Source organism: Ctenopharyngodon idella, chromosome 19 (genome assembly GCF_019924925.1).
Source record: "Ctenopharyngodon idella isolate HZGC_01 chromosome 19, HZGC01, whole genome shotgun sequence".
In the NCBI taxonomy this organism is placed as follows: domain Eukaryota; kingdom Metazoa; phylum Chordata; class Actinopteri; order Cypriniformes; family Xenocyprididae; genus Ctenopharyngodon; species Ctenopharyngodon idella.
The window spans coordinates 4,760,702-4,788,222 of NC_067238.1; the positions used below are offsets into that span (position 1 = coordinate 4,760,702).

Genomic DNA, 27,521 nt, shown 5'->3' on the forward strand with positions numbered 1-27,521 from the left:
GTATCTTTCATGCCAACAACAATGCAGTGATTCAGGTGGAAATGTTTATTTTATATTTCTGGTACAGTGGAAATGTCACAAAGCCTGCCAAGAGCATGTCACTCCAAAATCAAAGAAACATACATTTAAGACTTTTCTGCGTTGTGAAATCTCATTCTCATTACATTTGTTGTGCTGCTTTTAATTTATGCTGATTCTAATGAGAACGAGATTTTCCTATACATTATGGTAATGAGAATTGTATTGGGAGTGGTGGGGTGTTTTTCATCGTCATGAAAATTGTCGTGATGCAGTGGTCCTAAAATAGGCTTCATTTTCTATAAGGAAAATATAAATCGATTTCTTTTGATTTTAGAACAAAATGTGACTAGACTCTTAATTGGTAATTTAGGACTGTTGAATATAGAACAATGAAAAGTGAAATAATCTTCAAAACACACATTGTTCATTGATCTTATCTTACAGAAGGAGTTTACAGGCTCTGCTGTTAAAGAAACATGACCTTTTTTAGATGTGCAAATTTTAAACTGAAGTAGGAAGAAAAAAAAAAAAAACAGTGTAGCCAGTCAATAAATATTTTTGTTGAATCAACACATTACATAGTGCATAAGACATACATGTCTTTATTTAAATATCTGTTAAATCAATTAGAACGTGCTAAGACGAGAATTTCACAATTTTTGATTGAAACCGCTGGAATTTTCCACTACTTGCTATAGCAACAAAGGCAGCTTCCTTAACATCATGTTATTTGTGCCATTTAAAACGATAGCCTACACAGCTTCATCTCATTAGCTACATGATTATAAGATTCGTGGCTTTGGGATTGTAAAGCTAAGAGTATAGTTATATTTGTAAATAATACTGGAAGATTTCATATTATATGACTTTAATATACAACGTGTTTATTAACTGTCATTTTAAAGCACTTGATGGCAGTTCTTGGCTGAAATGAAGTTGAAGTTCACATCTGAAGGACATGGAACAAGCAGTGAAATGGTCCATTTTCTTTATACAATGCCATTATACCATTTTGTATAAATGCAACTGGTGATTCTCATGTCCAGGTCAGATTCCACCCCAAAATAAAGTAATAATAATAAGAATAAATTATTTTATAAAATGTATACATTATATTTTGCACAAAGCACTAAAGCATAATCAATAATTATAATGTAAAAAAAGATTGAAATTAAATAAAAAAACAATCATCATAGTAGTATTTGTTGTACTGCCAGATTCAATTGAAAAAAAAAAAAAAAAACGAGAGTATTTTTTTTTTTTAAATGAATTAATAATCATAATTCAGAATAATTATAAAAACCCAATGTTCAAAATTTGGAAGAACTGCAGTGATATGAATTAAACGTTTTGCTTTACAGTTTGGGTTCCTAATCTTTTTTTCTTCTTCTTCTTTTTAAATCATTAACAAGGTTCCATTAGTTAGGGTTAGTTAATGCATTAAAATTAACAATAAGCAATGCCTCTATATTGTACTTATTAATCTTAGTTAACATTAATTAATACAATTACAACTGTTCATTGTTAGTTAATGTATAGCTCAGGTTCATTAATGTTAACAGATATATAATTTTGATTTTAATTATGTATTAATAAATGTTGAGATTAACATTAACTGAGATTAATAAACGCTTTAAAAATATTTTTCATTGTTAGTTCATGTTAACTGATGTAGTTAACTAATTTTAACAAACCTTATTGTAAAGTGTTACCCAAAAAATCTTAATGGTTCAAAAATAGGTTCTACTTTATGCAATATTGTTTCGAAAAAATTTTTTCATGAGATTCACCTGACTCCTAGGCATTTCCCAAAATTTGTTCCAAAACAAAAAAACAACTTTTCCAACTACTGCATCTATGTTCTACCCTTTTCCCAATAGTGAGCACAAACACAACCTAAAAAATCAGTGCATTTATTTATGTTTAAATAGATCTAGTCCTAGCTCTTTCTCTAGAAGCCCTTAAACATCTTAAGTACCCTGAAAGAAGTATAGACAACCAAACATAGTGCTGAAACTGTGGCAGTGTGCGGTGTTCAGATGTCGTTGGAGGGGGTTCCCTTGCTCTTGCGGCCAGGCAGAGGGAAGGCAGACTTGCTTTGTGGCTGTGTGAGGCGGCTGGTGAGACTGGTGAAGGGTTCGATTAATGAGCTTCTGTCTGTCACGGTCACCTCCCAAAGTTTGACCTTCTCCCCACGTGCCCACTGCTGGGCAGCATCCTGGTCCACCTGTCGACGTTCCCGCAGGTCACACTTGTTCCCCAACACGATCACCATCACCTGCACATGCAAATACAGTGAGTGTGAGAACATATTCACAGGTTACACCAGATCATTGCAAATTATCATGGGTCAATCTCATGAAAACATGGCCAAGTCCTATTTCGCTCCAAAATCAAAAGAATTGTTCAGGGACATAATTTTTATGGAAATCATTTCCATACTAAAAGAAATATAGAAATAAATAATATAGAAATATCTATATAACAATAATAATAATAATGAAGTATGTTTATAATTCTCAAGTTTTTCAAATCTTTTTAAGATTCTCATTACTGTAATAAAATTTTATTTAAGTTAGCTTGAAGTAAATAAAATCATGATATATAAATATATATACGTGTATGCTGTCAAATTGATTGATTGCAGTGTGTGTGTGTGTATATATATATATATATACACACATACACACACACAAACATATTTACAAACTTTAATGATAGATGCAATTTATCGATTTGACAGCACTTATATAAATAAGTACATATACACATACATACATATATAAATATATACATATACATACATATATATATATATATATATATACATACACACACACATATACATAGTGTATATACATATATAACATTTCATATTTTTACTCAGCAATTGATCAAAAGTGTTAGTAAAGCCATTTATAATGTTAATAATTGAGCACCAAATCAGCATATTATGATTTCTGAGAAACCATGTGACACTGAAGACTGAAAATTCCGCTTTGCCGTCATTGGAAGAAATTACGTTTTAGAATATATTTAAATAGAAAACAGTTGATTTAAACTGTAAGAATAGTTCACAATAGTATTGTTTTTACTACTTAGATATTGTTGTTGTATAGGCTACATATATATCACCATACTTCATTTTCTTTATACATAATATTCTGTTTCTTATTTGTTTCTTTTGATTATATGGGGTGAAATATAAGTCGGACATGTTATTAACAGATTTGTATAATGTGGCTCTCCTGTCAATAAGACATTCTTAATACTTTTATTTGTTTTATTTTCATGCCTCTTTTTTGTCTCTGGACTTGTCTATTTCCTTCTTCAAGAGCTCGACTTTTTTGAATGACTCCAGACTGTCCACACTGTAGACCAGCACAAAGCCGTCGGCCACAGAGAAGAAGTGTTTGGGTAAGTCCAGTCCCTCACGCAGCCCTCTTGTGTCATAGAGACGTAACTGCTCTCTCACACCACGGTCCGTCTCGACAGAGGCCACATATATATCCTCCTGAGTGTCGTTTGTTTCTGCACCTGAAACAGGACAGTCCTGTTTCATTTAAATGTCTACTTAAACATGTATCTTCATACACTTTTCATTCTTTTATGAATGATGCACAACCCAGGACCATTCATGAGTTGATTCACTGACTAATAAATGCATGATTCATACATTCTGGACAATTTAAAGGGTTCATGACCAAAAAAAAAAAGATGATTTAAAGGGATAGTCACCCAAAAATGAAAAATATCTTCAAAATATCTTCTTTTGTGTTCAGCAGTAGAGAGAAATTCATACAGGTTTGGAACAACTTGAGGGTGAGTAAATTATGACAGAATATTCATTTTTGGGTGAACTATCCCTTTAAGAGCGAGAGACCAGCACAAAGTGTGAGGGACAGCAAATAACGGCACAAAGTTTCTGGAAGATAACATAAAAGAACATAAAATGTTTCTTCTGATTATGTAAAGTCATAACATATTTATTTATATGCAATCCAAATTGTTTCAAAGATGCTTCACAGAAATAAACAGGAAAATAACAGTGTTAATGTTGCAAAATCATCAATAATGAAATGACTTCAATTTCAGCTGTAAAGACAATAATGTCATTAATCAGCTCAAATCAGTTCAGCAGTCAAATCGATAATATTTGAGAATGTTAGATGTCTTTTATGAAGTCCCAACTGAGCAAACCAAAAGCGGACAATAATTTATTACACATATTTTCATTTTATTACCCATATCGTTCAGAATTTACAAAGAGCATGTTGATTTTTGTATATCTAATTTACCGCTAATTATGATATCTTTACAGTAAATATTCACATGGAATCCAATTTTTATGTATCTATTTCAAGTCACATTCATACCATAAAGTCATATTCATACTTTAATGTTACCCTTTGCTAGAGTGTCTGTTTTCCCTTTAAGCTGATGAGCAGCAGCTGCCATACTCAGTGAATTTTTGAGTCATGTGAACTATAAAAGCGGGTGTTTTTGATATGAATTTTGAATGTACTGTTCACACATACCTGCAGTGTGAGTGCCATACAGTAACTGCTCCAGGATGGCTGTTTTCCCCACAGATGCCATACCACAAACCACAACCTTACACCCCTTACCCATAGTTACCTGCCCTGAAACACACAAACAAACAACACATCCAGAACCAACCATAAGGGCAGCAGTCTAAAAAGCATGATAGGCGAATGTGAAAATAAACAAAAATGCTTCTAGATTTTCTCTCTCTTTTTTTTTAATTCCACATTACAAATGTTAGTATACGCATAATAATTTGACTATTTAAATTGAAATTATATATATATATATATATATATATATATATATATATATATTAATTGGACATACTATATATTAAAATTCTATGAATGGACAAATCCTGAAGCTCATGTTCTCTAGCATGATTGAGGATGTTCTAAAGAGCATCTTGTTTTTCAATGGAAGCAAGAAATTCTTATTAACAGTAACACATGTACTTTTACATCTGGTTAGTGACCTCGATGCAATCGTTTCTTTATTTTAAATGTTTCAATTTTATTTTTTTAGATTCAAATGGAAAAATTATTTTCAGTGTGGTCTCAGACTTTTGGACCCCATTGGGCTTGACAATTTTATGTATTTATATCATCTTAGATTAAATATTGCGTAGCTTAAATAAAATTAACATAACGCTCAGTTTAGTTTTGTTATATGATAAATGTCAAAGGAAAGACATTAACCAGTTGTCTTAAATTGAGACCAGACATGCATTCATTCATGACAGTTGAATGTTACTAGACTGATAATTAATCACTCACCTTACGCGGATTGATTGACAATCAACATATGATCGAAGAAAACGATCAATGTAAAATCAGATGAATGTGAATACAAGACTTTTAGTGTCATTACTACGTGCTAGAGGTGTTGTCAAACGTCACTTCCGGGAGTCGTTTGCTCGCCTCTTTTTGCTCTGGGTTTGAACAATTACTGATAAGAGAACGGTGGCAAAAATCGTATTATTTGGTATGAGATTTAAGAATAACTGTGTTACAACAATGTTTCTAATGTATCTAATACATTTGATTGTGATTTATAAAATAGAATTCTTAGACACAGACTACATTTCCCAGAAGTCTTTAACAACGGAACCGGAAATACGCAAGGAACAGTCCAATAAAGCACTATGGGTAATTTTCTTCTCTCTTTCCGGTTTGTACGCCATCAAGTAAGCGAGACTTTCTCATTTTTCTGAACGTAGAATCCGTCAAATATCCCAATGCATTTAATGTCATCCAAATCACACAATGAAAGTATTTAATGCCGAACATCTTAATTGTACTATTTAACCGTTATTTTTCTCCAATAACGATGTTGAACGTTAATTTTAACGCTAAATTGTGAAGAGTAGAGTAGCTAATGTCATGCCGGAGTTTGCACGTTTCTTCCACTTTCTATCAGAACTCGATTAAACACATTTTATTATATCAAACGTCATTTTCGGGAATTGCATTTTAAAAGGTTACTGTAATCGTTTGTGAACTAACAGTTGGATTTTTTTTTACATGACTGCATGTAACAGTTGCCATGTCAAAGCTGTACACAGACACCGCTTATGGGCTTATATTACCGTAGATTATTATACTTGAAGCAATTGTTTTGGATCTGAAATATGAGCTCAAATAATTGTTATTCCTGATAATGTGAATTCATACACACTTGCTCAGTTAGATAGCAGATCTGTGACCTGTCGTATTGTGGTTGATTTAAAATTCCCAACTATAAAGACACATCAGATTAAAATGTATTTGGCTGTATAAGATGAAGTCTGTCTTGAAACAGTTTCTTTTAAATTTTGCCTTAATTTGAAAATCTTGTAATGTAGTATTATAAATGTAAGAGTTCCATGTAGTTTCAATCAGTGAGCTCATAAACTGCACACGCAGGTGAGCAAAATGGTGTTTGTAATGGTTTTAGATGGAGCATCATGTCAACTTCTGTCAAACTATCAGTTTACATATGCAGATAACTTGGATATATTGATGTTTTTTCCATAAATTGAAGTGTTTTCTTGACCTTGTCTAATTTTTGGTGTTACAGGTGAGGCATCATGGGAGCGTACAAGTACATGCAGGAGTTATGGAGGAAGAAGCAGTCAGACGTGATGAGATTTCTGCTCCGTGTGCGGTGCTGGCAGTACCGTCAGCTGTCCTCCCTTCACCGGGCTCCAAGACCCACTAGACCCGATAAAGCCCGCAGACTGGGATACAAGGCCAAACAGGGTGAGTGATGTGAACTGACCCTGGTGTCTGATAGTTTACTGGTTGTGTATGATTTTTCTAATGAGCAGTATGTCACACAAAGCACTCTTCAGACATTTTTGCTGTCTTGAGAGAGAGAGAGAGAGGTTGAGGTCTAAATGAATTAACCACGCTGTTTAGCATTACCCATAATGCTTTTACTATTCCTTTATTTCTAATTCCTTTATTAAAGACTTCTGGGAAATATAGTATGTGCCTATGAATTTGATTTAATATTGATTCAAAATCAAATGTTTAACCAATTATGTACTCTACGAAGCTATATTGTTATAGGTTATTCTTAAATCTGAGAATTTTTTTTTCCCTACTGTACTCTTATCAGCAATAACTCAAACTCGAGCAAAAAGAGGCACTCTAGGAAGTGACGTTTGACAACACCTCTAGCACATAGTGATGATGCTTAGTGACATCTTATATTCACATTCATCTGATTTATCATTGATCTGTTTTGTCGATCAAGTGTTTAATCACTTGAATGTTCTGTAACTGTAGTTTCAGCCTCATGTTCTTGTTCTGCCTCAAGTCTGTGTATCTGAACTCTGTGCTCTTGACCAAACAGGCTACGTCATCTACCGTATACGTGTGCGTCGTGGAGGTCGCAAGCGCCCCGTGCCCAAAGGTGCCACCTACGGCAAACCTGTGCACCATGGCGTCAACCAGATCAAGTTCGCACGCAGTCTGCAGTCAGTAGCTGAGGTATGTGAGCAGCATCTCAGCCTATGAGGTGATCCGCAGTTGGACACAATGACACACCTTGACATGTTTTGTTCAGTCAGACAGATTGGATTTGCTAAAATCTACTTGCTGTACATACTTCACAACTGTCTTAAAAGTGCCCATGTACACAATCAGGCACGAGTTTAGAATAGTGGGTGTTTAAGTATCTAACATTTAATTATGGTTAGATACTTTGAATTTTACAAGCAATTTAGACAGCAATTTAAATACCACTTTCAAGGTCCAGAAAGGTACTAAAGACATTGTTAAAATAGTCCACATGACTGCAGTGGTTCAACCTTAATTTTATGAAGCGATGAGAATACTTTTTGTGCGGCAAAAACAAAAATAAAGACTTTATTCAACAATATGCTCTCAGTTAGAACCTGGAAGCGCTGAATGTAAACAGCGTAAGAGAGTGACACAGATATTGTTGAATAAAGTCGTTATTTTTGTTTTGTGCAGAATCATGGGTAATGTAGTTTTTCCAGGAATTTAGCTGTTAAACAAGATTTAAAAATAAGTTTAAAAAGAGGTGGACTGATGGCTCCAACAAAAGCATATACCATAAATTAACAACTTACCGTAAGCTAACGGTAGATTTGTGTCTATCGGTTTAAGTTCTCTTTAAGAATCAGTAGCGTAAATGAATGGTAATTTATTACTTCGGGAACCTGATGGTTGTGCTTTGTGGGTCTTAATGTTTGGATTGATGTTGACTGGGCAAACTCTTGTAATGCAGCAGGTAGGGCTGGGCGATATGGACATAAAGCATAAGTTAAATTCACTTTAAAAACAAAAATAAGAACAAAAGCGGACTAAATGTTAACTGTTAAGGAACACATCCATTCATCTGAGCTTAGTAATTATATTATCCTGCATTGCAATTGTCACTTCACACTTGTAGGTTTAAAATTCTACATATGTCACATTTAATGTCCAACAACAAATATTTTAGAAAAATGTATATTATATCAGAATTATTGCTTTCCCCACAGCAGCTTAATCTGTGTCAGAGTCCTGATATTATATAATATTTGATGTAAAGGGTGGAATAATATTTACGTGTCTGGTTAGACGGGCGGTCTGCGACCAACACTATTTTGACTCAATTTGGTACATTTGACAGCTGATTTCAAACGGTCTCATGCTTATTTGTGTTCACGCTCTGTCTGAAAACTGTTAAAGGCAGCGTTGAGCATTGTAGCTAATTGCGCTGTGACTGACAGCTATAATGATTATATTAAAGGAAGCGCGCTTTGCTCGCTTTCATATTTAATCTGTTGACAATTTGGATACGTTTTTTTTAGCCTTTTTATCTTTTTATGCTGCTAAAAAGAGGAACAGCGGCCAGGTACACTGTTGAGATTCAGAAGAGACAGCTGTGCTTCAATGCAGAGTGAATCTAAAATATTCAAATAGATCTCCTGAAACATTCTTTGTTCTTTTAGCTTACTTGTGTTGTATAATGCAATGTTTAATCAATTGTATCAACCCAGAATGCCTAATGTTGGTTTTATTGCTTGTGTTAAGGCCTTTGCACACTGTGTCAATCATGTTTACACACTGCCTCCGAAACTTTCGTCCGTCATAAAAAAAAATTTGGATCAGGTTCGATTTTCTGCGTTTTTCGCATCCGTGCCACGTATTTTGAGAGACGTTTTGACAATTCAGAGCCACCGTACACGAACGCCAAAATCCCCAATGCCATCTGACAAGTTGATCCACGTACAGCACAAAGCAGTAGCACTGTATGACAAACAAAGTGCGGAAAGAGACAGAATATAGACTGTGCCAGTATCGCTAGCAAAGCATCAAACTGAGGCACTGACATCCTGAAGTAAACTTTGAAATGCTCGGGATAATCACGCAGCTCCTTGATGAGGTGGAACTCTCCTTCCTTTCTATGCAATCTCAGGATTGGATGTACCCAATATTTCCTCTTTTTGTCTTTTTAAGAAGAGAGAGGACAACTAAATCATGCTCACTGCTTGAAGACTTCATTTTGTATTATTTTGCGAATTTTTTCGCAACAGAATCATTAATAAGCATCGGACTCAGTATGCAAAGGCCTTTAGGCTTCACGATTTAACGTGGGTGCGGTTCGGGTCTGGAATAAAACCAGTGTTGCTGTCAGATTTTGGGTGTTCTGTTAATAACTGCGGGTGCAGGGCCATGCGGGTTTATCAAACAGGACCCGTGCAGGACTCTGCTCTGTGTCCTCTGCTGTTTTTCAGATCTGCTCGTAATGTATAACTACTGTATGTCGATATAAATGGTATTGCCTCATCCTATATAGTTTATAAAAATATATTGATATATCGTACGACTAGTATACCGCCCAGCCCTAGCAGCAGGGAAGTGTTGGTCCCTTTGAGTGGTGATTTCTGCATAGAGTAAACGCTACACCCTTATGACAGATTTGGCAAACTAATGTTATGGTTGGGTTGGGCAACATCGGTGCAGTTTACAAGTGGGTCAAAGTTCTCACAAACGAGACATACAGACTACTATCACTATTTGATGGTCATTTATTTTCTTATGGTGGTGTTGTTCTAACCCCTCTGTTCGTCTCGTTTTCAGGAGCGTGCCGGTCGTCATTGCGGAGGTCTGCGGGTGCTAAACTCCTACTGGGTGGGTGAAGATTCCACATACAAGTTCTTTGAAGTGATCCTCATTGACACCTTCCACAAAGCCATCAGACGCAACCCCGACACGCAATGGATCACCAAGGCTGTGCACAAGCACAGGGAAATGCGTGGGCTCACATCTGCTGGCAAGAAGAGCCGTGGTCTGGGCAAGGGCCACAAGTTCCACCTCACCATCGGCGGCTCTCGACGTGCAGCCTGGAAGAGACGCAACACCCTGCAGCTGCACCGTTATCGCTAAACGATGTGTGCTACAACTGTACATTTATCCAAATAAAGTACCTTTGTATGGTCATGTCATGTGTCTTTATTTTGAGGTTGGAGATGAACAGAATCTGTAATACTTTAGTTCACAGGTGATAGAAAGTGTTTTTGGTTATTTACGCTATTAGTAGTTTGTGTTCTGTTCAGCATTGCAGGTTTTATCTTAAGAGGTTTTTGTACCTAAAATCCATCCTGAATCTACCCTTCCAGGAACATTGGTACAATCCATGTATATTTTGTACCTGAAATCCATCCTGAATCCACCCTTCAATGTGAATCAGGATAATCATTTTTTGGGGGGATCAAAAGTATCCCAAACTTACTAAAAAGTTTTGAATGCATACCAAAGGTTTGATCTAGATCAAAACTAAGATTGGATTTTGTGATCTAATCTTTTTTTTTTTTTTTTTTTTTTTCCTCCAACACATTTTGAAGATTTGATCCAAGCTGAAATCTGATTAAATTACTTTTGAACAGCTGGGCTCTGGAGATTGGTATATGGCAACTGCATCTGTCTCTCCAGTTGGCATAAGCATCTCATAATAGGCCACAGGATACTGTGTTTAAAGGTCACATAAAAAAAGGTGTTCAAGGTGTAGTTTTTATCGATGCTGGAATGCTTGTCTTTGGGCTATGGAGACGATTATAAGACTTTTCTGCTCACCAAGGCTTCATTTATTTGATCCGAAATACAGAAAAACAGTAATATTGTGAAATATTTTTACAATTAAAAAAAAAACTTTTCTATTTGAGTATTTTAAAATGCAATTTATTTCTGTGTTTCCTTCAGAAATCATTCTAATGCAGATTTGCTGCTTAAACATTTATTAATGTTGAAAACAGTTGTGTACATATTTTTTTTTCAGGATTATTTGATGAATAGCAAGTTCAAAAGAACAGCATTTATCTGAAATAGAAAGCTTTTGTAACATCATTACCATTCAAAAGTTTAGGAAATTAATACTTTTATTCAGCAAGGATGCATTAAATTGATCAAAAGTGACAGCATAGACATTTATAATGTTGTAAAAGCTTTATATCCAAATGAATTGGAAAATATTTGCAGATACAGCCACACCACATGAGGAAAACAATAAAACAGCATCAGTTTATGTAGAATAATGTGTAAACTTTACTAGTGAGTATGATCTATTTTGAGTGTATAATTTGGCATTTTTTAAAACACAAAATTAGTTTTAATTTATTAATTCATCCAACATAAAAATATACAATGCCCACATTCTCTTTTTTTTTCTTTTTTTTTTTTTCTAAAAAACAAGAATACTCTCTTCTTCAAATGAACTTGTGGTGTGTTGGTTATAAGGACAGTCTCCTGAGGCCAATTGTGTTATCTTTTTCCAGACTGGAGCACTGTATCACAAAACTAAACTCTGTGAATACATTTTAGATTTTTATTACTGAACTACAATCTAAATCAAACTATCAAAATGTCATGTACATTGGTCCCATATTTTAATATTTAGTAATTTATAGTATTTATAAATCCAACTCACACTTAAAGATGTCAAATTTACAGTCACCCCTTCTGTATTAGAAACACCATCACAGCAATGTTAACTTTAACACAGGTGTGCTAGCAGAGTACATGTTCCACTAACCTTTGACACGTATCAATACTTTTTATCTTCATTTGCAGCACTAATTGTATTCTATTTTATTTTTTATTTTATTTTCTATTTTATCATTTTAAACTTTTTGTAAAATGTTTTGGACGAAAAATGTGCTTGTGCTAACTTTCTTTAAAATGCTTAGAATATTTTTCAGCAACATCTAGAGATTTTTGGCGTGGCTTAAGTGTTTTGGAACCATTGTTCGTCTGTCATAGTATCCTATAGCTATTCAATAAACCTTTGCAAGGACAGGTGCCATATTGAATTTCATGTGGATGAAAATGAGTTATTGAGTCTTTACAATGGCACGCACTGTATAAAGGTCCTAGATCACATCTTTCAAAACTGTTTTATGGAATTTTTGTCCTCTGAAAGTTTTTTGGAAACAGCAAACAGTCAGTATGTTGTTGAACAACAATACAATCTATTGAACACACTGTATTTCTATCTCCCTCACAGGAATTCATTCCTGTCAGATTAAAATGGTGCTACCCTGACTAAGTCTATATGTGATTGCACTTGTGTTATACCCAACACTAAAAGATTATCACATGAAGGGTGTTTTCTGATTCAGGAACAGCCTGTAAGTCTTTTAAAATGCTTCCTCGTGGCATCTCTAGGCTTTGAATTAAATTTTTGTGTAAACAAATTTAGCTGGAGGTCATAATCTGACCCCTAACCTTTGTGGCCAGAGCTTAAAATGGAATGGAAAAGCTTAGTGTTTGGTATGAGAACCATTTCACATGCTCATCAGTTTCTTAAAGGTTTCTAGAGCCTGTTGTGTCTATGGGCCATAAAGTGACTACTGAATTAGCTATAGACGCAAATGTAATAATAATAAATATCCTTTTTTTAAATTTAGGATCATATTTTTTTACAACAGTTTCAAAGTTTACTGACTGTCTTTTGTTTCTTTTAGTTTTCTTTTTTTATGATTAGATGAAGCTTACAGCGATGTGTAGTATTTCAGAAATTTATGTCCAGTCTTACAGTTCAAACATCAAATTGTTCAGTAAGAAGGCATATATCAAAACATTTAAACAAAATAATTTGATGTGTATTATTATTATTTTGCATTTATGTCCAGTCTCTTAGTCAGGTAGTCAAGTAGCTATAATGTTGATTAATTGATCATAAAGTGAAAACGTGTCGAAGGTCCGGTGCTGGGCAGTAACTGATTACATGTAATCTGCATTACATAATCAGATTGAATACTTGTAATTAGATTATATTACATTTGAAAATACTCATAATCATATTACTTAAACAAAAAACCCCAAAAAAAAAAAAAAAAACCTACTGCTTATATACATTCAGAAGTTCTTCCAGGTTTGTGGAATTGCACACACAGACCAGCCAATAGTCATGTGACTGTCACTGAAAACTGAGACCCACACAGCATTTCATCACTGAATGTACAGAAATCATTTCACTTTTAAGAAGTGTTTTCTCAACATTGCAACATTTCATATCAGCTCCTGGTATGCAGTATCATAATCAGCTTCTGACTAACACATTAATTATTATTTGAATTATCACTCAGTGAGTCATTTAACCATGTATTACTGTCTTTGGAAGGCTTTTGCTTTTCAAAAACATTAAAATGTACACATTCACATCATTTCATATTTACATGCAATCAGTGTTGGGGGTAAACGCATCACAAGTAACTTGAGTTACATAATCAGATTACTTTTTCAAGTAACTAGTAAAGTAATGCATTACTTTTTCAATTTACAACAAAATATCTTACTTTTTCAAATAAGTAACGCAAGTTACTTTTACACATTTATTGACTGACAGCTCTCCTGTCCCCATGTTAAGAGAAATAAAGTGCAGAGGTCTTGTATGCGCTGCGTGAATATGATGGTTATTGTAGTCCTAGACAAAAGGCTTGTTGACGTTTACACTAGTGCATTTTCATTTTAAAACGTATAACTTTTGCTATGATTATGCCTGTTCTTTACACTACTCCGGTGTTTTCGACCCTCGAAAACGGAGACTTCTGAAAATGTTGCAGAGCCCGTTTTAGTTTGAAAACGCCAGGGTTGTGTTTCAGTGTAAACGGACCAAAACAGAGATTTTTGAAAACGATGGCATGGCTGCCCACATTCGCTCTGCGTATCCTTGACTACCGTGTAAACAATAAAATGGAGACTGAACTGCAATCTTTACTGGCTTTGTTGTCATTTTTTTAGCAGCCATTATGCAATTAAAATCTGCATTTTTTAATACTGCAGCTACCTACATGCAAGAGGCAACTGTTTACACTTGTACACGCATGCCCAGTGTGCATGAACGGTCATGTAGTGTAGATGGAGATCGTTTCTAAGGCCCTGTCCACACGGAGACGTGTTTCTGTGTATACGCACAAATTTTGTATCGGATAGGCGTTTCATCCACATGGATCTGGCGTTTTCGGAAGGTGAAACCGCTATTTTTTGAAACCGGGTCCCAGAGTGGATAAATCCGAAAACGTGAAATGCAATCTCAGAGTTTTATGCAAACCTGTAATAATTAACTATATTAAATTACACAAATATACTTTATAGAATTAATCTCACTTTATTAATCAATGTCTTTGCAGCTGACCTAATTCAACCATACTGACAAGCAAAAATTACTTTAGATTAGATTTATAAATAAGAGTGTTGAAATTCCTTCTCCTGTATTCTATTTTTCTTTAATCCAGAATGGCAGCACAGCTGAAAGGTTTGTTTGAGCTGCGCCCTCTACTGCACAGGCGTAAATATGCTTTTCCTTTAGCCTGAGGCTTATTCATTTCACTCTTGGTGTGAAAGGGCCTTGACATTTGCCAAAAATAGAGCTTTTTTTGTTGTTATTAAAAAAACAAACAAGCAAGCCCAGCCCAGGTGAGAAAAGGTAACGCAAAAGTAATGTAACGCATTAGTTTTCATAAAAAGTAACTAACACAATTAGTTACTTTTTTAGGGAGTAACGCAATATTGTAATGCATTACTTTTAAAAGTAACTTTCCCCAACACTGCATGCAATGCAGGGATTCCCCAACGTTTTTTGTCAGCTGAAACTCTTTGACCTAATATATTTACTTGAAGGACCTCCTGAGATTTTCAGTTAATAAGTTAGGCCAATAATAAAATTAAGTCAGTAATAATAATACAATTCATGGTCCTCTGATGTTGGTTAACGGTCACATGACATTCAGATAAACAAATAAAATGTTTACCACATCATACATTTATAGGATTTTTAAACAAACAAACAAGCAACCTTTATGAATTATTTTCACACAAAATCTATTGCTCCATCAATGTTCAATAAAAACATAATCTTTCTGTAATCATACACTATGGGAGTAGTGAAAAGCTAATTTTTCTTAAGGTGTGCCTTTAGCCCTGTTGTACCCTAAGTGTTATGCTCGATTGCTTTCTCTGTTTATAAAAGTCTCTGGTTTCATTGATCATTCTGCATCATGCATCTGCCACACTGCACCATTTTCATTTATTAAAAACATTACAGCAAATACTACCACAAAGTATAAAAGTTATACAATTTAAATGTCAGTTTGTAGTAATGAGAAGTGGATAAAAATATTGTTGTCAAAAAATTTTACATTTTTTGACACTGTGACTTACTATTCTCATTGTGCACAAGCAAGTGTGTGTGGATTACCCATAGGATACCAAATGCCATATCATACTTTATGCCCTGCTTATATTTCTCACTACGTTTTTGGCTTCCTTAGGGCCGCACTACTAAAACTGTCAAAATGTCAGTTTGATGTTTGCTGGGGTCATCAGGGCACTCTGGGATGTGGATGAGGGTGCACAGGAGGCCCCTGCAGGAGCAGTGAAAGTGTGTCAGTGGGTTATAATGACACTAATGCAGCAGGAGGAGGAGCCGCCGTGAAGTGGGTCACATGATCTGGAGACAGCAGCCGCGGCAGCACTGACGCTCAGTTTCGCTCTATCACTCTACATGCGCCCTCTCTCTGCGTTAAACCTTGATTTATTCACAACTCTGAGTTACAGCAAGTCGTGTCAACTTAGCGAGCTATTATAGTCTCTTTATTAGACGTGAAATCGTGTGGATTTGGTCTCCTGACTGTCCGGTCTGGACGAGTCTAATTATTCTAACTAAAACAGATATATGTATTTATAGTTTTCTAAGACGTATGCGAGTTTTTTGTTTTCCTAAGCAACGCGGAGCTAATAGATCCCAGATTATCTTGTTGGTTTAGTTAGAAATGTTTCTCAGGTAGTGTATAGGTAGAGGTACTCGGTTTATAGGATCTCACAGCGACTAGATAGTTGCTGTGTAAACTGTGTAAAAACGGCACTAACATACAGGTGACTGGGGCTCAAAGCTGTCGGAGGATATGGAATCCACAAAGGCTGGTAAGATCAGTCTGTTTTACGTTTACTTTTGAATATAACTTTAATAATCCGTGATACCTTCATTGCACTCTTATTTTAATAAATAACCCCGAAACATGTAGTTTCACGTGATGCTGTGAATGTGTATTGTGCATTAAGGTGTAGTTTGAGCTTTTATTACTTTATTTGCAGCATGAAAACTCTAAGTAGGTTAATAGCGTCAGGCTTGTTGTTATGCCATAGATTGTGGGTTACTATTGAACTGCAGTCTCCCAACTCACATGGACCGCTCTGCCTAGCCATGTGCATCTGTGTTTACGCGTCCTGTGCTTCTACTCTGATTGGTTGAGAGAAGTCGTGACGTGCTTGTTGCATAATTTGCATGGCAGGATGGATGCGTCTGCAGCTGCAGATACACGTGAGGCGGCTGCGGTCTGACCCACTTTTCGGCTTTTACACTCCAAGCAAGACATGCCGAGTACACGTGGGGGTGGCGCTAAGAACATGTCAATCAACAGCTCAGACTGGGATGCTTATGACGTCCATTAATTTTGTTCTTCGTAAAGAAAAAAAAAAATGTTATTTAAAAATTAAATATTTGAATTTTATATATATATATATATATATATATATATATATATATATTTTTTTTTTTTTTTTTCAAATTATCTTCATTCTTTATTAAAGGGAAATAATATCTTTAATACCGTTTGCTCTATTCGACTCACTAGCATGCAAATAATTAATTTATATAAATTAATTAATATATATAAATTTTATATAAAAAGACAACGTCTGTTAGTTCTCAGTATTTAATTTGAGTTGAGTTGGTTGTCGGTAAAGCCTACACCCTGAAAGTATTATGTAAGGGTGTTACCTAACCACTGAGAGTGGAACAGCAGAAATCAGGTCAACCCATACAGAGAGAGCACACAAAGCCTATTCTTCTTCCTGACAAGAAGACCATTTTGCAGCCCAAAACATAAGGACAAAGAAAACATATGTATCTTCATTAGTAAATAGCCACCTATTTGGATTGCATATACTCTCTCTATGTTTATATCTTTATATTATTATTATTAATGATAGAGACAGTTGTCAACAGATACATGTAAAAGCTAGACTCAACCGCTATGCCATGTCTCATACTCGTATGCTTCATATGAGTATGAGACATCATATATATATGATTTGTAAAATGAAACTAGATAAATAATTTGACGTCTTCCTAACTGAAGTTGCCTTGTGTTGGTCTTCTGTGTGTCATCCACCAGGTGGAGTAATAGCTTACATTAGCTCCTCGAGCTCTGCCTCCAGTCCAGAGTCGTGCCACAGTGACTCCTCCAACAGCAGCTATCAGTCCTGCTCTCCGCCTCACGCAGGGCAGGGCCAACAGGGCGAGGCCCTTCCTGTGGCCTCTCAGTCCCGACAACCAAGGAACAGTGGAGGGAAGGCACGATCCCCCTCCACCACCAAAAGTGGCATTACAAGTGAGAGACTGATCTAAATAAAAATAAAGTTAAAGAGAACCAGAAATGTTTTCATGCTGCAACCATGTGTTCTTACACACTTATTTAAATATAATCTTTTACAAATTAAATCCAACATATTGACCCCCAGTTTCACAGACAAGTCTTAAGTCTAGTCCCATGTTTGATGTTTTAACTGAAAGCAACTTGCAATGACATATCTTAAAATATGTCACTACCATTGTTTTGTCTCAAGATGCACACCAGTAATGTTTTTTCTGAGGTATGTTTATAAAAGCTACTTAATCCTGGCTTAATCTAAGCCCTGTCTGTGAAACTAGGCCTTAGTGTTAAAGTTGTCCATCTCTGCTTAATGTCAGGGAGCTCAAAATGGAATTGAAAAAGCAAAAAAGTATTGTTGATTCTTCAGAATAATTATATATTTGATAGTAGTGATCTGATATTTGTCATTTGTCAACATTGCATGATTCATTATATTGGCTTCATCATGAAGTAATGGTCTTCTAGCTGGTTGAGGAAACAGAAAGCAGCTGTTCTAAGGAGAAAGCCAACCTGAGCACAGAGCCTTGTTCATCTGACCCTCTGTATTTCTGCTCCTGCAGAGATTAACGGTCTGGTGCTGCTATGTAAAGTGTGTGGAGATGTGGCGTCAGGATTTCACTACGGCGTTCACGCTTGTGAGGGATGTAAGGTGAGAAAATATTAGTGTGAGTCTACAGCCACATTTCAGTGTGAACTTATAAGCATTAGAGGTTTCATTTTGTTATTTCTGAGGTACAGAGGATCTTTAAGTCAAAAGCTCAGAAGGGATGTCTGAAAATCTGTATTTTATTACTCTCATGGTTTTACTTCTCAGTGGAGGCGATTGTGCTGTATAGTGTTTGTTTTCATGGTAAATTGTTCCTGGTATCACTGTGGTTGATTTAAATAGGGTTGATGTGACATGGCTGTCATGCTTTATCTGGATCACATCTACCTTTGCATCTCCATGAAGGGAGATGTCACTTTGCTTTATTTATAACCAGAAAGCCTCCTACTCAGCAGCCTGTTTAACCGTCAGAGCAAAGCTCTGTGACAGAACGGTGTCATGATTCCTGAGAGGGACACCTGCTTTCCATACCAACTCCAAAGCTCGACACCTGTTACTCTCTGTGTGGGCACTGTGACCCTGACACCTCTTTCTATCTCTTTCATTTTACCACCTGCAGGGTTTCTTCAGGAGGAGCATTCAGCAGAACATTCAGTATAAGAAGTGCCTTAAGAACGAAACCTGTCCCATTATGCGCATCAACAGGAACCGGTGCCAGCAGTGCCGTTTTAAGAAATGTTTGCTCGTGGGCATGTCCAGAGATGGTGAGCTCCAGCTGACATTGTGTCCTAGATCCAATCAATGGAATCTGTTACAGGCTGACATATGTGACCTCAGCGTTTAAACCTTAAAGGCACAATATATAAGATTTTTGGATTAAAATATCCAAAAAACACTAAAACAATGTTATATTGTTGACTTGTGTACTTACATTATCCCAAATGTTTTCATCAATGTTTAAATCCAAAGAAATCAGCTATTTTATCCAGTGTAATCGCCTTTCAATGACGTCATATGCCCTTGATTTCCGTAGTTTTACTTCTGTAGAAACTGTGGAAACACCAAAGATGCTTTAATATATTATGTGTTTGATTAGACAGGTGAGCAACTGTTTGGATACCTTTATTGACATAAAACTAATTATTGTTATATAGATCAACATGGTTAGTATTGTTTGAATCTCTTGTTTTCTTAATTTACTGCGAGTAACATGTTTGTACCATGCCTCAGAGACAACGCTATTTTGTCAAGTGGCTAACATAACATAATCAAAAAGAGCTTTATTTGTAGTAACAGTAATACAGCATTTTCTCCAGTTGCATGCCCTTTAGCAACACAAGTCATCCAGCTTTTATTATTATGATATTCTAATATCGATCTGAAATGTGCAAGTGTCTCATATTAGCCACCGAGCGAACGCACAGAGTAACGTTAACAAAACTTTCAACACACTCAAACATATTTTTTAGTATGATTGTTTTGACTAGGTAAAACAGCGCTGTGTTACCCCACAATTTTAATTCATCAGATAAAGTGACCTGTATGAGTAGTAATTCAGCACTTGCAGCTGTTTTATTAGAATTGAATAAAATAATGTGAATTTAAGTAATCAAATGTAACTGTAACAAAGTTTAAGTTCAGGGAAGGAGGAGGCAGACGTTAAACTACAGCTTTAATCGTAAAATAAACAAACAATAAAATGAAAGGAGCGGCAGTGGCCGGCTGTGGCATTATAGCATAATAAAAACAGCAATGTAAAATGTCTCAGGCTCTCGGCACCACCCTGCTTCATACCACAGTAATGTTAATAAAACTTTAATACTTTAGCTCGCCCATGAACATGATTTCTGCTTCCACACTCATTCACGGCTTCATCAAGCTACGCCTTTGTTATTGTTTTGAATAAGCGACCTCTAACTGCGAAACTTACAAACTGTGCCTTTAAAGGACAAATTAATAAATAAATATATAGATAAAGTAAATGTTATTTGCACTTAGCTAGATGATATATAAATAGGTCAATGTGTATAGGAGATGTCTATCTATCTGCACGATTTATCGTACGATACGGAAAATAACATTGAACTTAAACGCGATTATCGCTTAAACGCGATTCTTAGTGTGATTATGAAATCGCAAAGGCTGCGATTGTTTTTTTATTTTTATTTTTTTTTATCTGCAGCTTGTCAATGCAGTATGGCTCCAAATGCTAATCCATCTGAAAGCACTGTGAGTTTGAGTTGCTTATAATGTACATTTGAAAAAGCAACACACATCAAACATCTTTCCAGACATGAGAAGTATTTATTAACATCTTTTCCAACAAAAGACAACATTTAATAAAATGTTTTTACTCCAAACTCACTTCATAACTACAGTTGAGCATCCTTCTGTGAGATGATTTGGCTTCTTACACAGAATAAGGCAGTCGTGTGTTTATTAGTCATGTTTAATCAATCAAAGTGTTTCAATCTTCTGTTTATTCCGCTACAGCGATATGACGTGTGTTATCTTCTTCTGAGGCAGGGCATATTTAGAGTTTCTGCGCAAAAGCACCCTCTGGCTTTCAGATGGGGAAGTATTTACTACTGATCACAGTGCCGTATAACTCTGACAAGCTGTGCATAAAATAATCGCAGCCTTTGCCAAATCACGTGCGGTTTAATCGCTATAAATCGTGCAGCCCTACTATCTATCTAGAAGCATAAGTGTCAGTCTGTTAAAGTCTGTGAACTGACACTGTCTGTGCTCCTCAGCTGTACGTTTTGGCCGGATTCCTAAACGAGAGAAGCAGCGCATGCTGCTCGAGATGCAGAACGCAATGAACAACATGATGAACAACAGCCACGGCAATCAGCCCCTGCCTCTTAGCAACCAGATTTCAGCCACCGATGGAGCTTCAGAGGACAGCTCTGGCCCTTCCTCTCGTTCCCCCTCCACCTCCCCCAGGAGCAACAGATCCGAAACCAGCCCTGACCCCGAGCTGCCGATCGCCATGGATACGAACCCAAGCTCAGACTCCTCCAGTGCCACTGACAGCGGGGAGGAGGAGGTTATCGGCACAGTTACCAGGGCACACCAGGAGACATTCATGTACAATCAGGAGCAGGGCAGCATGCCTTCAGAGGCCCCTAACAACTACAACCATTGCACAGAGAAGACTCAGGATGTCTGGAACCGTGAGAACAATACATCCTCAGTGAGTGAACAGAAGCCACAGTCGAGCTGTGGTCCACAGGGGACTGAAGACTCTGGCCGACATTACAGTACTCAGAGCAGCTGTCCAGTCAGACTACCCAACAGCATCTCCGGTGGACCATCTCTGCAGAACCTTTGTCTGAGAGCTCATAATGACAATGAAACCCATGCCCATGGCAGCTATAATGTCCCAACATTCGCAAGGGTAAACAGGATGCACCTGGTGAGTTACACAGAGTACTAATACCAAAATGGCAATTCCAAAATTTCAGTAGTCATACAAATACTCAGAAAATTACATGATCCTCTTTAACAGGTTTGCCCCATGAATACATCACCCTATGTGGATCCTCAGAAGTCGGGTCACAGTATTTGGGAGGAGTTCTCCATGAGCTTCACCCCAGCTGTCAGGGAGGTGGTGGAATTCGCAAAGCGTATCCCAGGATTCAAAGATCTATCCCAGCATGACCAGGTCAGCCTGCTCAAGGCTGGTACCTTTGAGGTATGAGCAAAACACAACACAACACAATCTCTGTGCTGAATCCTATAGCAAGTAATTCAATTTCATTTGAAGTGTAAAACGATCTGAGGTTTCCTGTTTGGTCTGTAGGTGCTGGTGGTGCGCTTTACATCCCTGTTCGATGTGAAGGAGCGGACGGTTACATTTCTGAGTGGCAATAAGTATAGCGTGGAGGCTCTGCGGTCTTTGGGCGCTGGAGATCTCCTCAACTCAATGTTTGACTTCACTGAGAAGCTGCAAGCTCTCAACCTCAGTGACGAGGAAATGAGCCTCTTTACGGCCGTAGTGCTGGTGTCTGCAGGTATTTATCACTTCTTGTTGTGTCATTCCGTTCTCAGACCATACACTCTATAGTTTTGTATCTAAGATGATGAAATGACTTATTGCAAGTTAAAATGACAGTTTGAGGCTTTAAATATTAAATATTTGCACTTAAGGATAAAGATTTCAAGATGAAGTTACAATTAGATTTCACTTAAATTTAAAAACTAAGGATTAGATTAAAACTAAGGATTGAAAATTAAAGTCCCCCTGTAGTCAATAATTTTATCACTTAAAACTCATCTTTGATCACCAAAATTAAGTCAAGTCACTTTTATTTATATAGCGCTTTTTACAATGCAGATTTTGTCAAAGCAGCTTTCAGTGATAACTGGCAAATAATTTTGGCTGCACAGCAGCTCTAGAAGAAAATGGTGTCATTGTCCAGCTTAAGTAAGTTCAGAATTGATTCATTCCTTTGTAAAAATCAATAGTTATTAATTTAGTCAATTAATCTATATACATTGGCTCTGGAGAAAACAGTGATGTCATCGTCCAGTTCAGTTCAATTCAGTTTGCATACAATGGTGTCAATGTAGACAGATCAAAAAAATATCAAGTGCCCCCAACTAAGCAAGGAACCCAAACACCAAAAGGTGACAAAATGGAGAAAAAAACCTTGGGAGAAACCAGGCAAATTACACGTTTAAACAATTTTTTCCTGTGAAAAAAAAAAAAAAAAAAATTCTTCATGCCTTAAAATAGCTTGAATGTAATTCTACATTCTTGCTTTATTTAGTATACCATGAATATGCAAATTAGCCCCGCCTTATATGTTTACAACATATTGTGATGTAGAGGACAAGGGTGATTTAAAACTGTTTTTGAGACCATCTTTGTCTCACAGCAGTTTTAAGGGAAAAAAATACACAGCAATGGTGTTGACTGATGAATTTGCACATAGTTTATCGTAAAGCATATTAAAAGCACCACATGGACGTATAAACAACATTAAAAGCTTGATTTTCACCACAGAAGAAATCTTTAAGAATTAAAATGAATGATTAAAGGTTTAAAATTTACGTCAGGAAGGTCATAATGATTATATAGTAAAAAATAAACTTTTATTTTCGGACCACTGTATGCCCTGAGCCAATGAAAACTTGTGAAATGAATTCCCCTTCTGTGTTCCCCATAGATCGTTCTGGTCTCGAGAACATCAACTCAGTTGAGGCACTTCAGGAAACTCTGATTCGAGCTCTGCGCAGCTTGATCACCAAGAATCACCCCAACGAGATTGCCATCTTTACTAAACTGCTTCTCAAACTTCCAGACCTGCGCTCCCTCAACAACATGCACTCTGAGCAGCTCTTGGCCTTCAAGGTCCAACCCTGACCACCCACCAACCCCCATAACTGTGGACCACACCCCCTCCCATCCACTTCCAGAGCCTCCAGGCCCATTTCTGTCACCCACTAAGCCAATGGGGAGCCTGTTCTTGTTCAAAGCCCCTTAGCTGACATTTCTCCTCATGAGGACTTCTGGGTAAATATGGAGGTAGTTGGGGGTGGGGGGGGGGGGGGGGGGGCTGCAGATACTTAAGTCATTGTACTGTAAAACGCCTCTGTTCGTGCTAATGCACAAGACCCGCAAACACAAACTGGACGGGTTTCGTTGTAGATGCTTACGAGAGTTTGTATGATTACGGGGTTTGTGTGTACGCAGAGGCACCTTGAATTTGTTTTTAGATTTATACTGCCTGTGCAATAAGTGACACGTTCACTGTTTTTGGATTGTTCCTTGTTGGTCTTTTAATACTTTCAGAGAAGAGGAAGTACGGTATCTTGTGGCTGTATGAAAGCTGTGTGTTGTTAACGGGAGGGGATATGAAGGGATATTCTAACACATAAGCTTAAAACAAATGAGAAACTAGTACACAAGCACAGTTTGATGTCCTTTCTATAATTTGAAGACAAGAAAAGACAAAAAGCACCAACTATGTAATGGAAGAATGTGGAACAAGCTGCTAATCAGAGCTTTCTGGCAGAAAGACACAAGAATGTTTAATGGATAGATCTATTTTTGTAGTTTGTTTCCATCTTAAAAATTGTCGTTAAGTGCAAAGGAAGCCACTCTATCCTTAGGCCTGAAACATTACTCAAGTATGAGAATGCAAAGCTCAATTTTATGGTAAAGGTCCTCAAGTTCCAGCCATGCATGGCTTACCGACACTGTAGGAAACATTAACAGTCAGTTTTATCCTTCAGGTCAGCCATGGTGGTGCAATAATTTGAAAAGAATCTTGCTAAGAAAGTTAAAGTTAGTTCAAGTTTATAGATAGCTACCTGAATAATGACACATGTGGTTTATTGGTACAAACATTTGAAAGTGACTCCTGCAGCTTAAGTGTTTGTTACCGCCAATATTTAACTAGACCGCAGGCTTGGCCAAGCATTTGCGTTCTTGCATAGAGTATGTTTCCGACTTTAGATCTGCATAATGGTGCATCTGTGTATATGTTTTGATTCGTAGGGCTTTTAGTAATGACACAATGTTTCATGTTGCTGAATGACAAAAGGAAGGACATATGCGTTTTATCTCTATAAGAATGCATGCTCCTCCCAGTACTGATGGGACACAAAGCCATCTAGTGATGTCATAATGTCTGATTATAGCTGAGGCCACATCCTAACTGACACCTGCCAACTTGATGCATCTGTATGGGTGATCATTTCAGGCTGAATATTTATGATGAATTTTTTGACTGATGGTTTGGGAGGAAACGCTCCACTTCATATAATTGCAATTCTGTTCATTTCTCTTTTTTGAATGTTATTTTTTTTTTTTTTTTGGCAAGTCTGTTGAGTGAAAGTTCTTATAGAATTATTGTGTCTGTGTGATTAGCTGCAGTAAGCAGATAGTGCACATACTTGAGCACCGTTGGACCAGACAGGAAAAGGAAACTGGACATGGCCCAAAACTCCACCAAGGAACACTGGCAATGCCTCTCTCCCTGCCATCTCTGGGCATCAACTCTTCTCGGGTCAGATCTGATATCAAAGCTGCTGTACATGAATAGTTAATTAAAGAAGTATCTTCAGTTAGTTTCGGTGTTGGTGTTCCTGTTTCATTGTTCAGCCTGTGGCTCACTCATTGTCTGTGTTGTGTTGCCATAATCCAGTCTGTCTGTTTTCTTCTGTGAAAGCATTGTAAGCTAGATATATATATTGGATATATATAGAGATTTAAATGTATATAAATAAGAAAATAAACAGATAAATGCTGATCTCTTTCTCCCCATGTATTTAGTTATTTTTGCACCCATGTGTAAGGACACAAATGTAAAGAAAAACCAAGGGAAGTCTAATAGATAGGCATACACTACCATTCAAAACATGTTTTGTGTGTTTTTGCAAGTCCTTAACATTCACCAAGGTTGCATTTATTAGATCAAAAACACAGTAATACTGTAAAATATTATTACAATTTATGTTATGACCCCGTCTAAGGTGAGGCTGCAACATAAACTGGATTTGGCAATCAAAGATCCTTTGTACACTTTTATTTACATGACCAAAAGTGAAAGCGCAACTTCAGGGGTGAGCAAAAGCCAAAACAACAAATAAACCTCCTAACAGGAACAACTGAATTCCCTAAAAAAATGAAATAAAATAATAAATTAACCTATCTAATGGAAAACACTATTTGAAGTCATGGCACACACCCCCTACAGCTTCCAAGAGTGGAAAAGATTTACAATACTTTACAAAATATACATTAAGAAATGAGACTGACAGCAATCTATCAACTAAAAAGCATAATTCACATGGCACACAACAGGCAGATCAATAGGCGAGCTAGAAGCAACAACACTGTAGCAAACACGCAGAAGCACAATAACAATTGTAACAGGAAGTCACAGGTTGAGCAGAGCTCCCTCTTCAGGCACTGCAGATCCTTTTATTGCTCCTTGGTCCTATTAACACCAATCACAAACATATATTATTGAGCCACTATTATTGTTTCTGAAGAGCATACAATTTTCCAGAGATGGCCTTGGAAACTGTATTAAATTCTTTTCTAGATACTGTAAATTTGGAACTCAGAACAAAATCAGAGTAGTTGAATAAATTACCACCATTTTCATTATTAGAAATCTGGTTTACTAACATCACTACATTACTGAACCAGTTTTCAAGAAACAAGGATTTCCTCTTATGTAGAATATTACAGTTATTCCAAATACAAAAAGTAAAAAAAAAAACTGTAGTGAGAAATTATTCTTGTAAATAAGTCCCCAAGCCAAAATCATTTGCTGATGATAATTGGAGAGTTTCATAGGAAGTTTACTAATAGAATAACTGCACATTAAAAGGAAATCTATATCTTTAATTGAGAGACATAAGTGGGATTACACTACAAATAGAAGATTGATTGTAGAGGAAGCTTTTAAGCCAATTAATTTTTAGGGTATTATTAAGGAAGTCAAAATCAATAAAATTTAAGCCGCTCTTATATGGAAGTTTACTAATGCCAAAAGTGTGTGAAAAAAAAAAGCCAGTAACACTTTACAATAAGGTTCATTAGTTAAAGCTTCAATCCGTAACTTTTTTTGGTTAAAAATCAATTTTTGAGCAAGTACATAACCAGCCAGTGTTCAAAACTATCTCCTTACCTTAGCCCGATTCACAACGTTAAGCGTGGTGGGTTTCCGTGGGAGATTCGAGCATGCAGCTTTGTCTTTGCGTCATTACGTCACGTCTGTAAACAGAAAGGAAGGAGTCCCAGCTAGTAGACTATACATATAGGATGCCTTATGCCTTATATTATTTATAGCCTTTTCTCACAGCAGCTGAAATAATTAAACTTACTTTTTTTTTATTTTAATTCAGAAAGGTCCACATGACAATCAGCAGTGACAACTGGAGATTCACCCATAGTAAAAAGCAAAAGACTTCGGACTGCAGAGTGGCTACAGAAATAGAAATCTACAGGTA

At 36.5% G+C, this 27,521-nt stretch overlaps 3 protein-coding genes across 4 annotated transcripts in view; 2 read left to right on the forward strand and 1 right to left on the reverse strand.

The window, feature by feature from the left end:
• rpl15 (ribosomal protein L15) overlaps positions 1-10,508 on the forward strand; it is a 146,926-nt gene extending 136,418 nt beyond the window's left edge. The window contains exons 1-4 of one of the 2 annotated variants that reach the window (XM_051872270.1): positions 5,685-5,755; positions 6,628-6,809; positions 7,408-7,544; positions 10,149-10,508. In XM_051872270.1, coding sequence (XP_051728230.1) covers positions 6,638-6,809; positions 7,408-7,544; positions 10,149-10,454 — 615 coding nt within the window. In that variant the 5' untranslated portion in view covers positions 5,685-5,755; positions 6,628-6,637 and the 3' untranslated portion in view covers positions 10,455-10,508. Of the gene's footprint in view, positions 1-5,684; positions 5,756-6,627; positions 6,810-7,407; positions 7,545-10,148 lie in introns of those variants that run through there. The other variant, XM_051872271.1, reaches the window with a different exon arrangement.
• nkiras1 (NFKB inhibitor interacting Ras-like 1) lies at positions 31-5,502 on the reverse strand. The gene is made up of 4 exons (XM_051872272.1): positions 5,346-5,502; positions 4,560-4,664; positions 3,317-3,558; positions 31-2,299 (listed from the first exon to the last, which is right to left on the reverse strand). The coding sequence occupies exons 2-4, from the start codon at positions 4,651-4,653 to the stop codon at positions 2,057-2,059; spliced, it is 579 nt and encodes a 192-aa protein (XP_051728232.1). The 5' UTR covers positions 4,654-4,664; positions 5,346-5,502; the 3' UTR covers positions 31-2,056.
• A 5,508-nt stretch (positions 10,509-16,016) lies between the features above and the next one.
• nr1d2b (nuclear receptor subfamily 1, group D, member 2b) lies at positions 16,017-25,810 on the forward strand. The gene is made up of 8 exons (XM_051872680.1): positions 16,017-16,487; positions 17,741-17,956; positions 18,559-18,647; positions 19,165-19,309; positions 21,302-21,966; positions 22,060-22,245; positions 22,354-22,564; positions 23,723-25,810. The coding sequence occupies exons 1-8, from the start codon at positions 16,469-16,471 to the stop codon at positions 23,917-23,919; spliced, it is 1,728 nt and encodes a 575-aa protein (XP_051728640.1). The 5' UTR covers positions 16,017-16,468; the 3' UTR covers positions 23,920-25,810.
• Positions 25,811-27,521: the final 1,711 nt, after the last annotated feature.

What these genes read in the sequence shown, in the direction of transcription:
- nkiras1 (XM_051872272.1), bottom strand. Translation starts at nt 4,653, where the DNA reads ATGGGTAAGGGGTGTAAGGTTGTGGTTTGTGGTATGGCATCTGTGGGG. An exon ending in GTATGGCACTCACACTGCAG is followed by an intron (nt 3,559 to 4,559) that starts GTATGTGTGAAC and finishes GTCCTGTTTCAG; the next exon opens with GTGCAGAAACAAACGACACT. An exon ending in AGTCCAGAGACAAAAAAGAG is followed by an intron (nt 2,300 to 3,316) that starts GCATGAAAATAA and finishes TTGCATGTGCAG; the next exon opens with GTGATGGTGATCGTGTTGGG.
- nr1d2b (XM_051872680.1), top strand. An exon ending in ACGCTTGTGAGGGATGTAAG is followed by an intron (nt 18,648 to 19,164) that starts GTGAGAAAATAT and finishes TACCACCTGCAG; the next exon opens with GGTTTCTTCAGGAGGAGCAT. An exon ending in GGGTAAACAGGATGCACCTG is followed by an intron (nt 21,967 to 22,059) that starts GTGAGTTACACA and finishes CCTCTTTAACAG; the next exon opens with GTTTGCCCCATGAATACATC.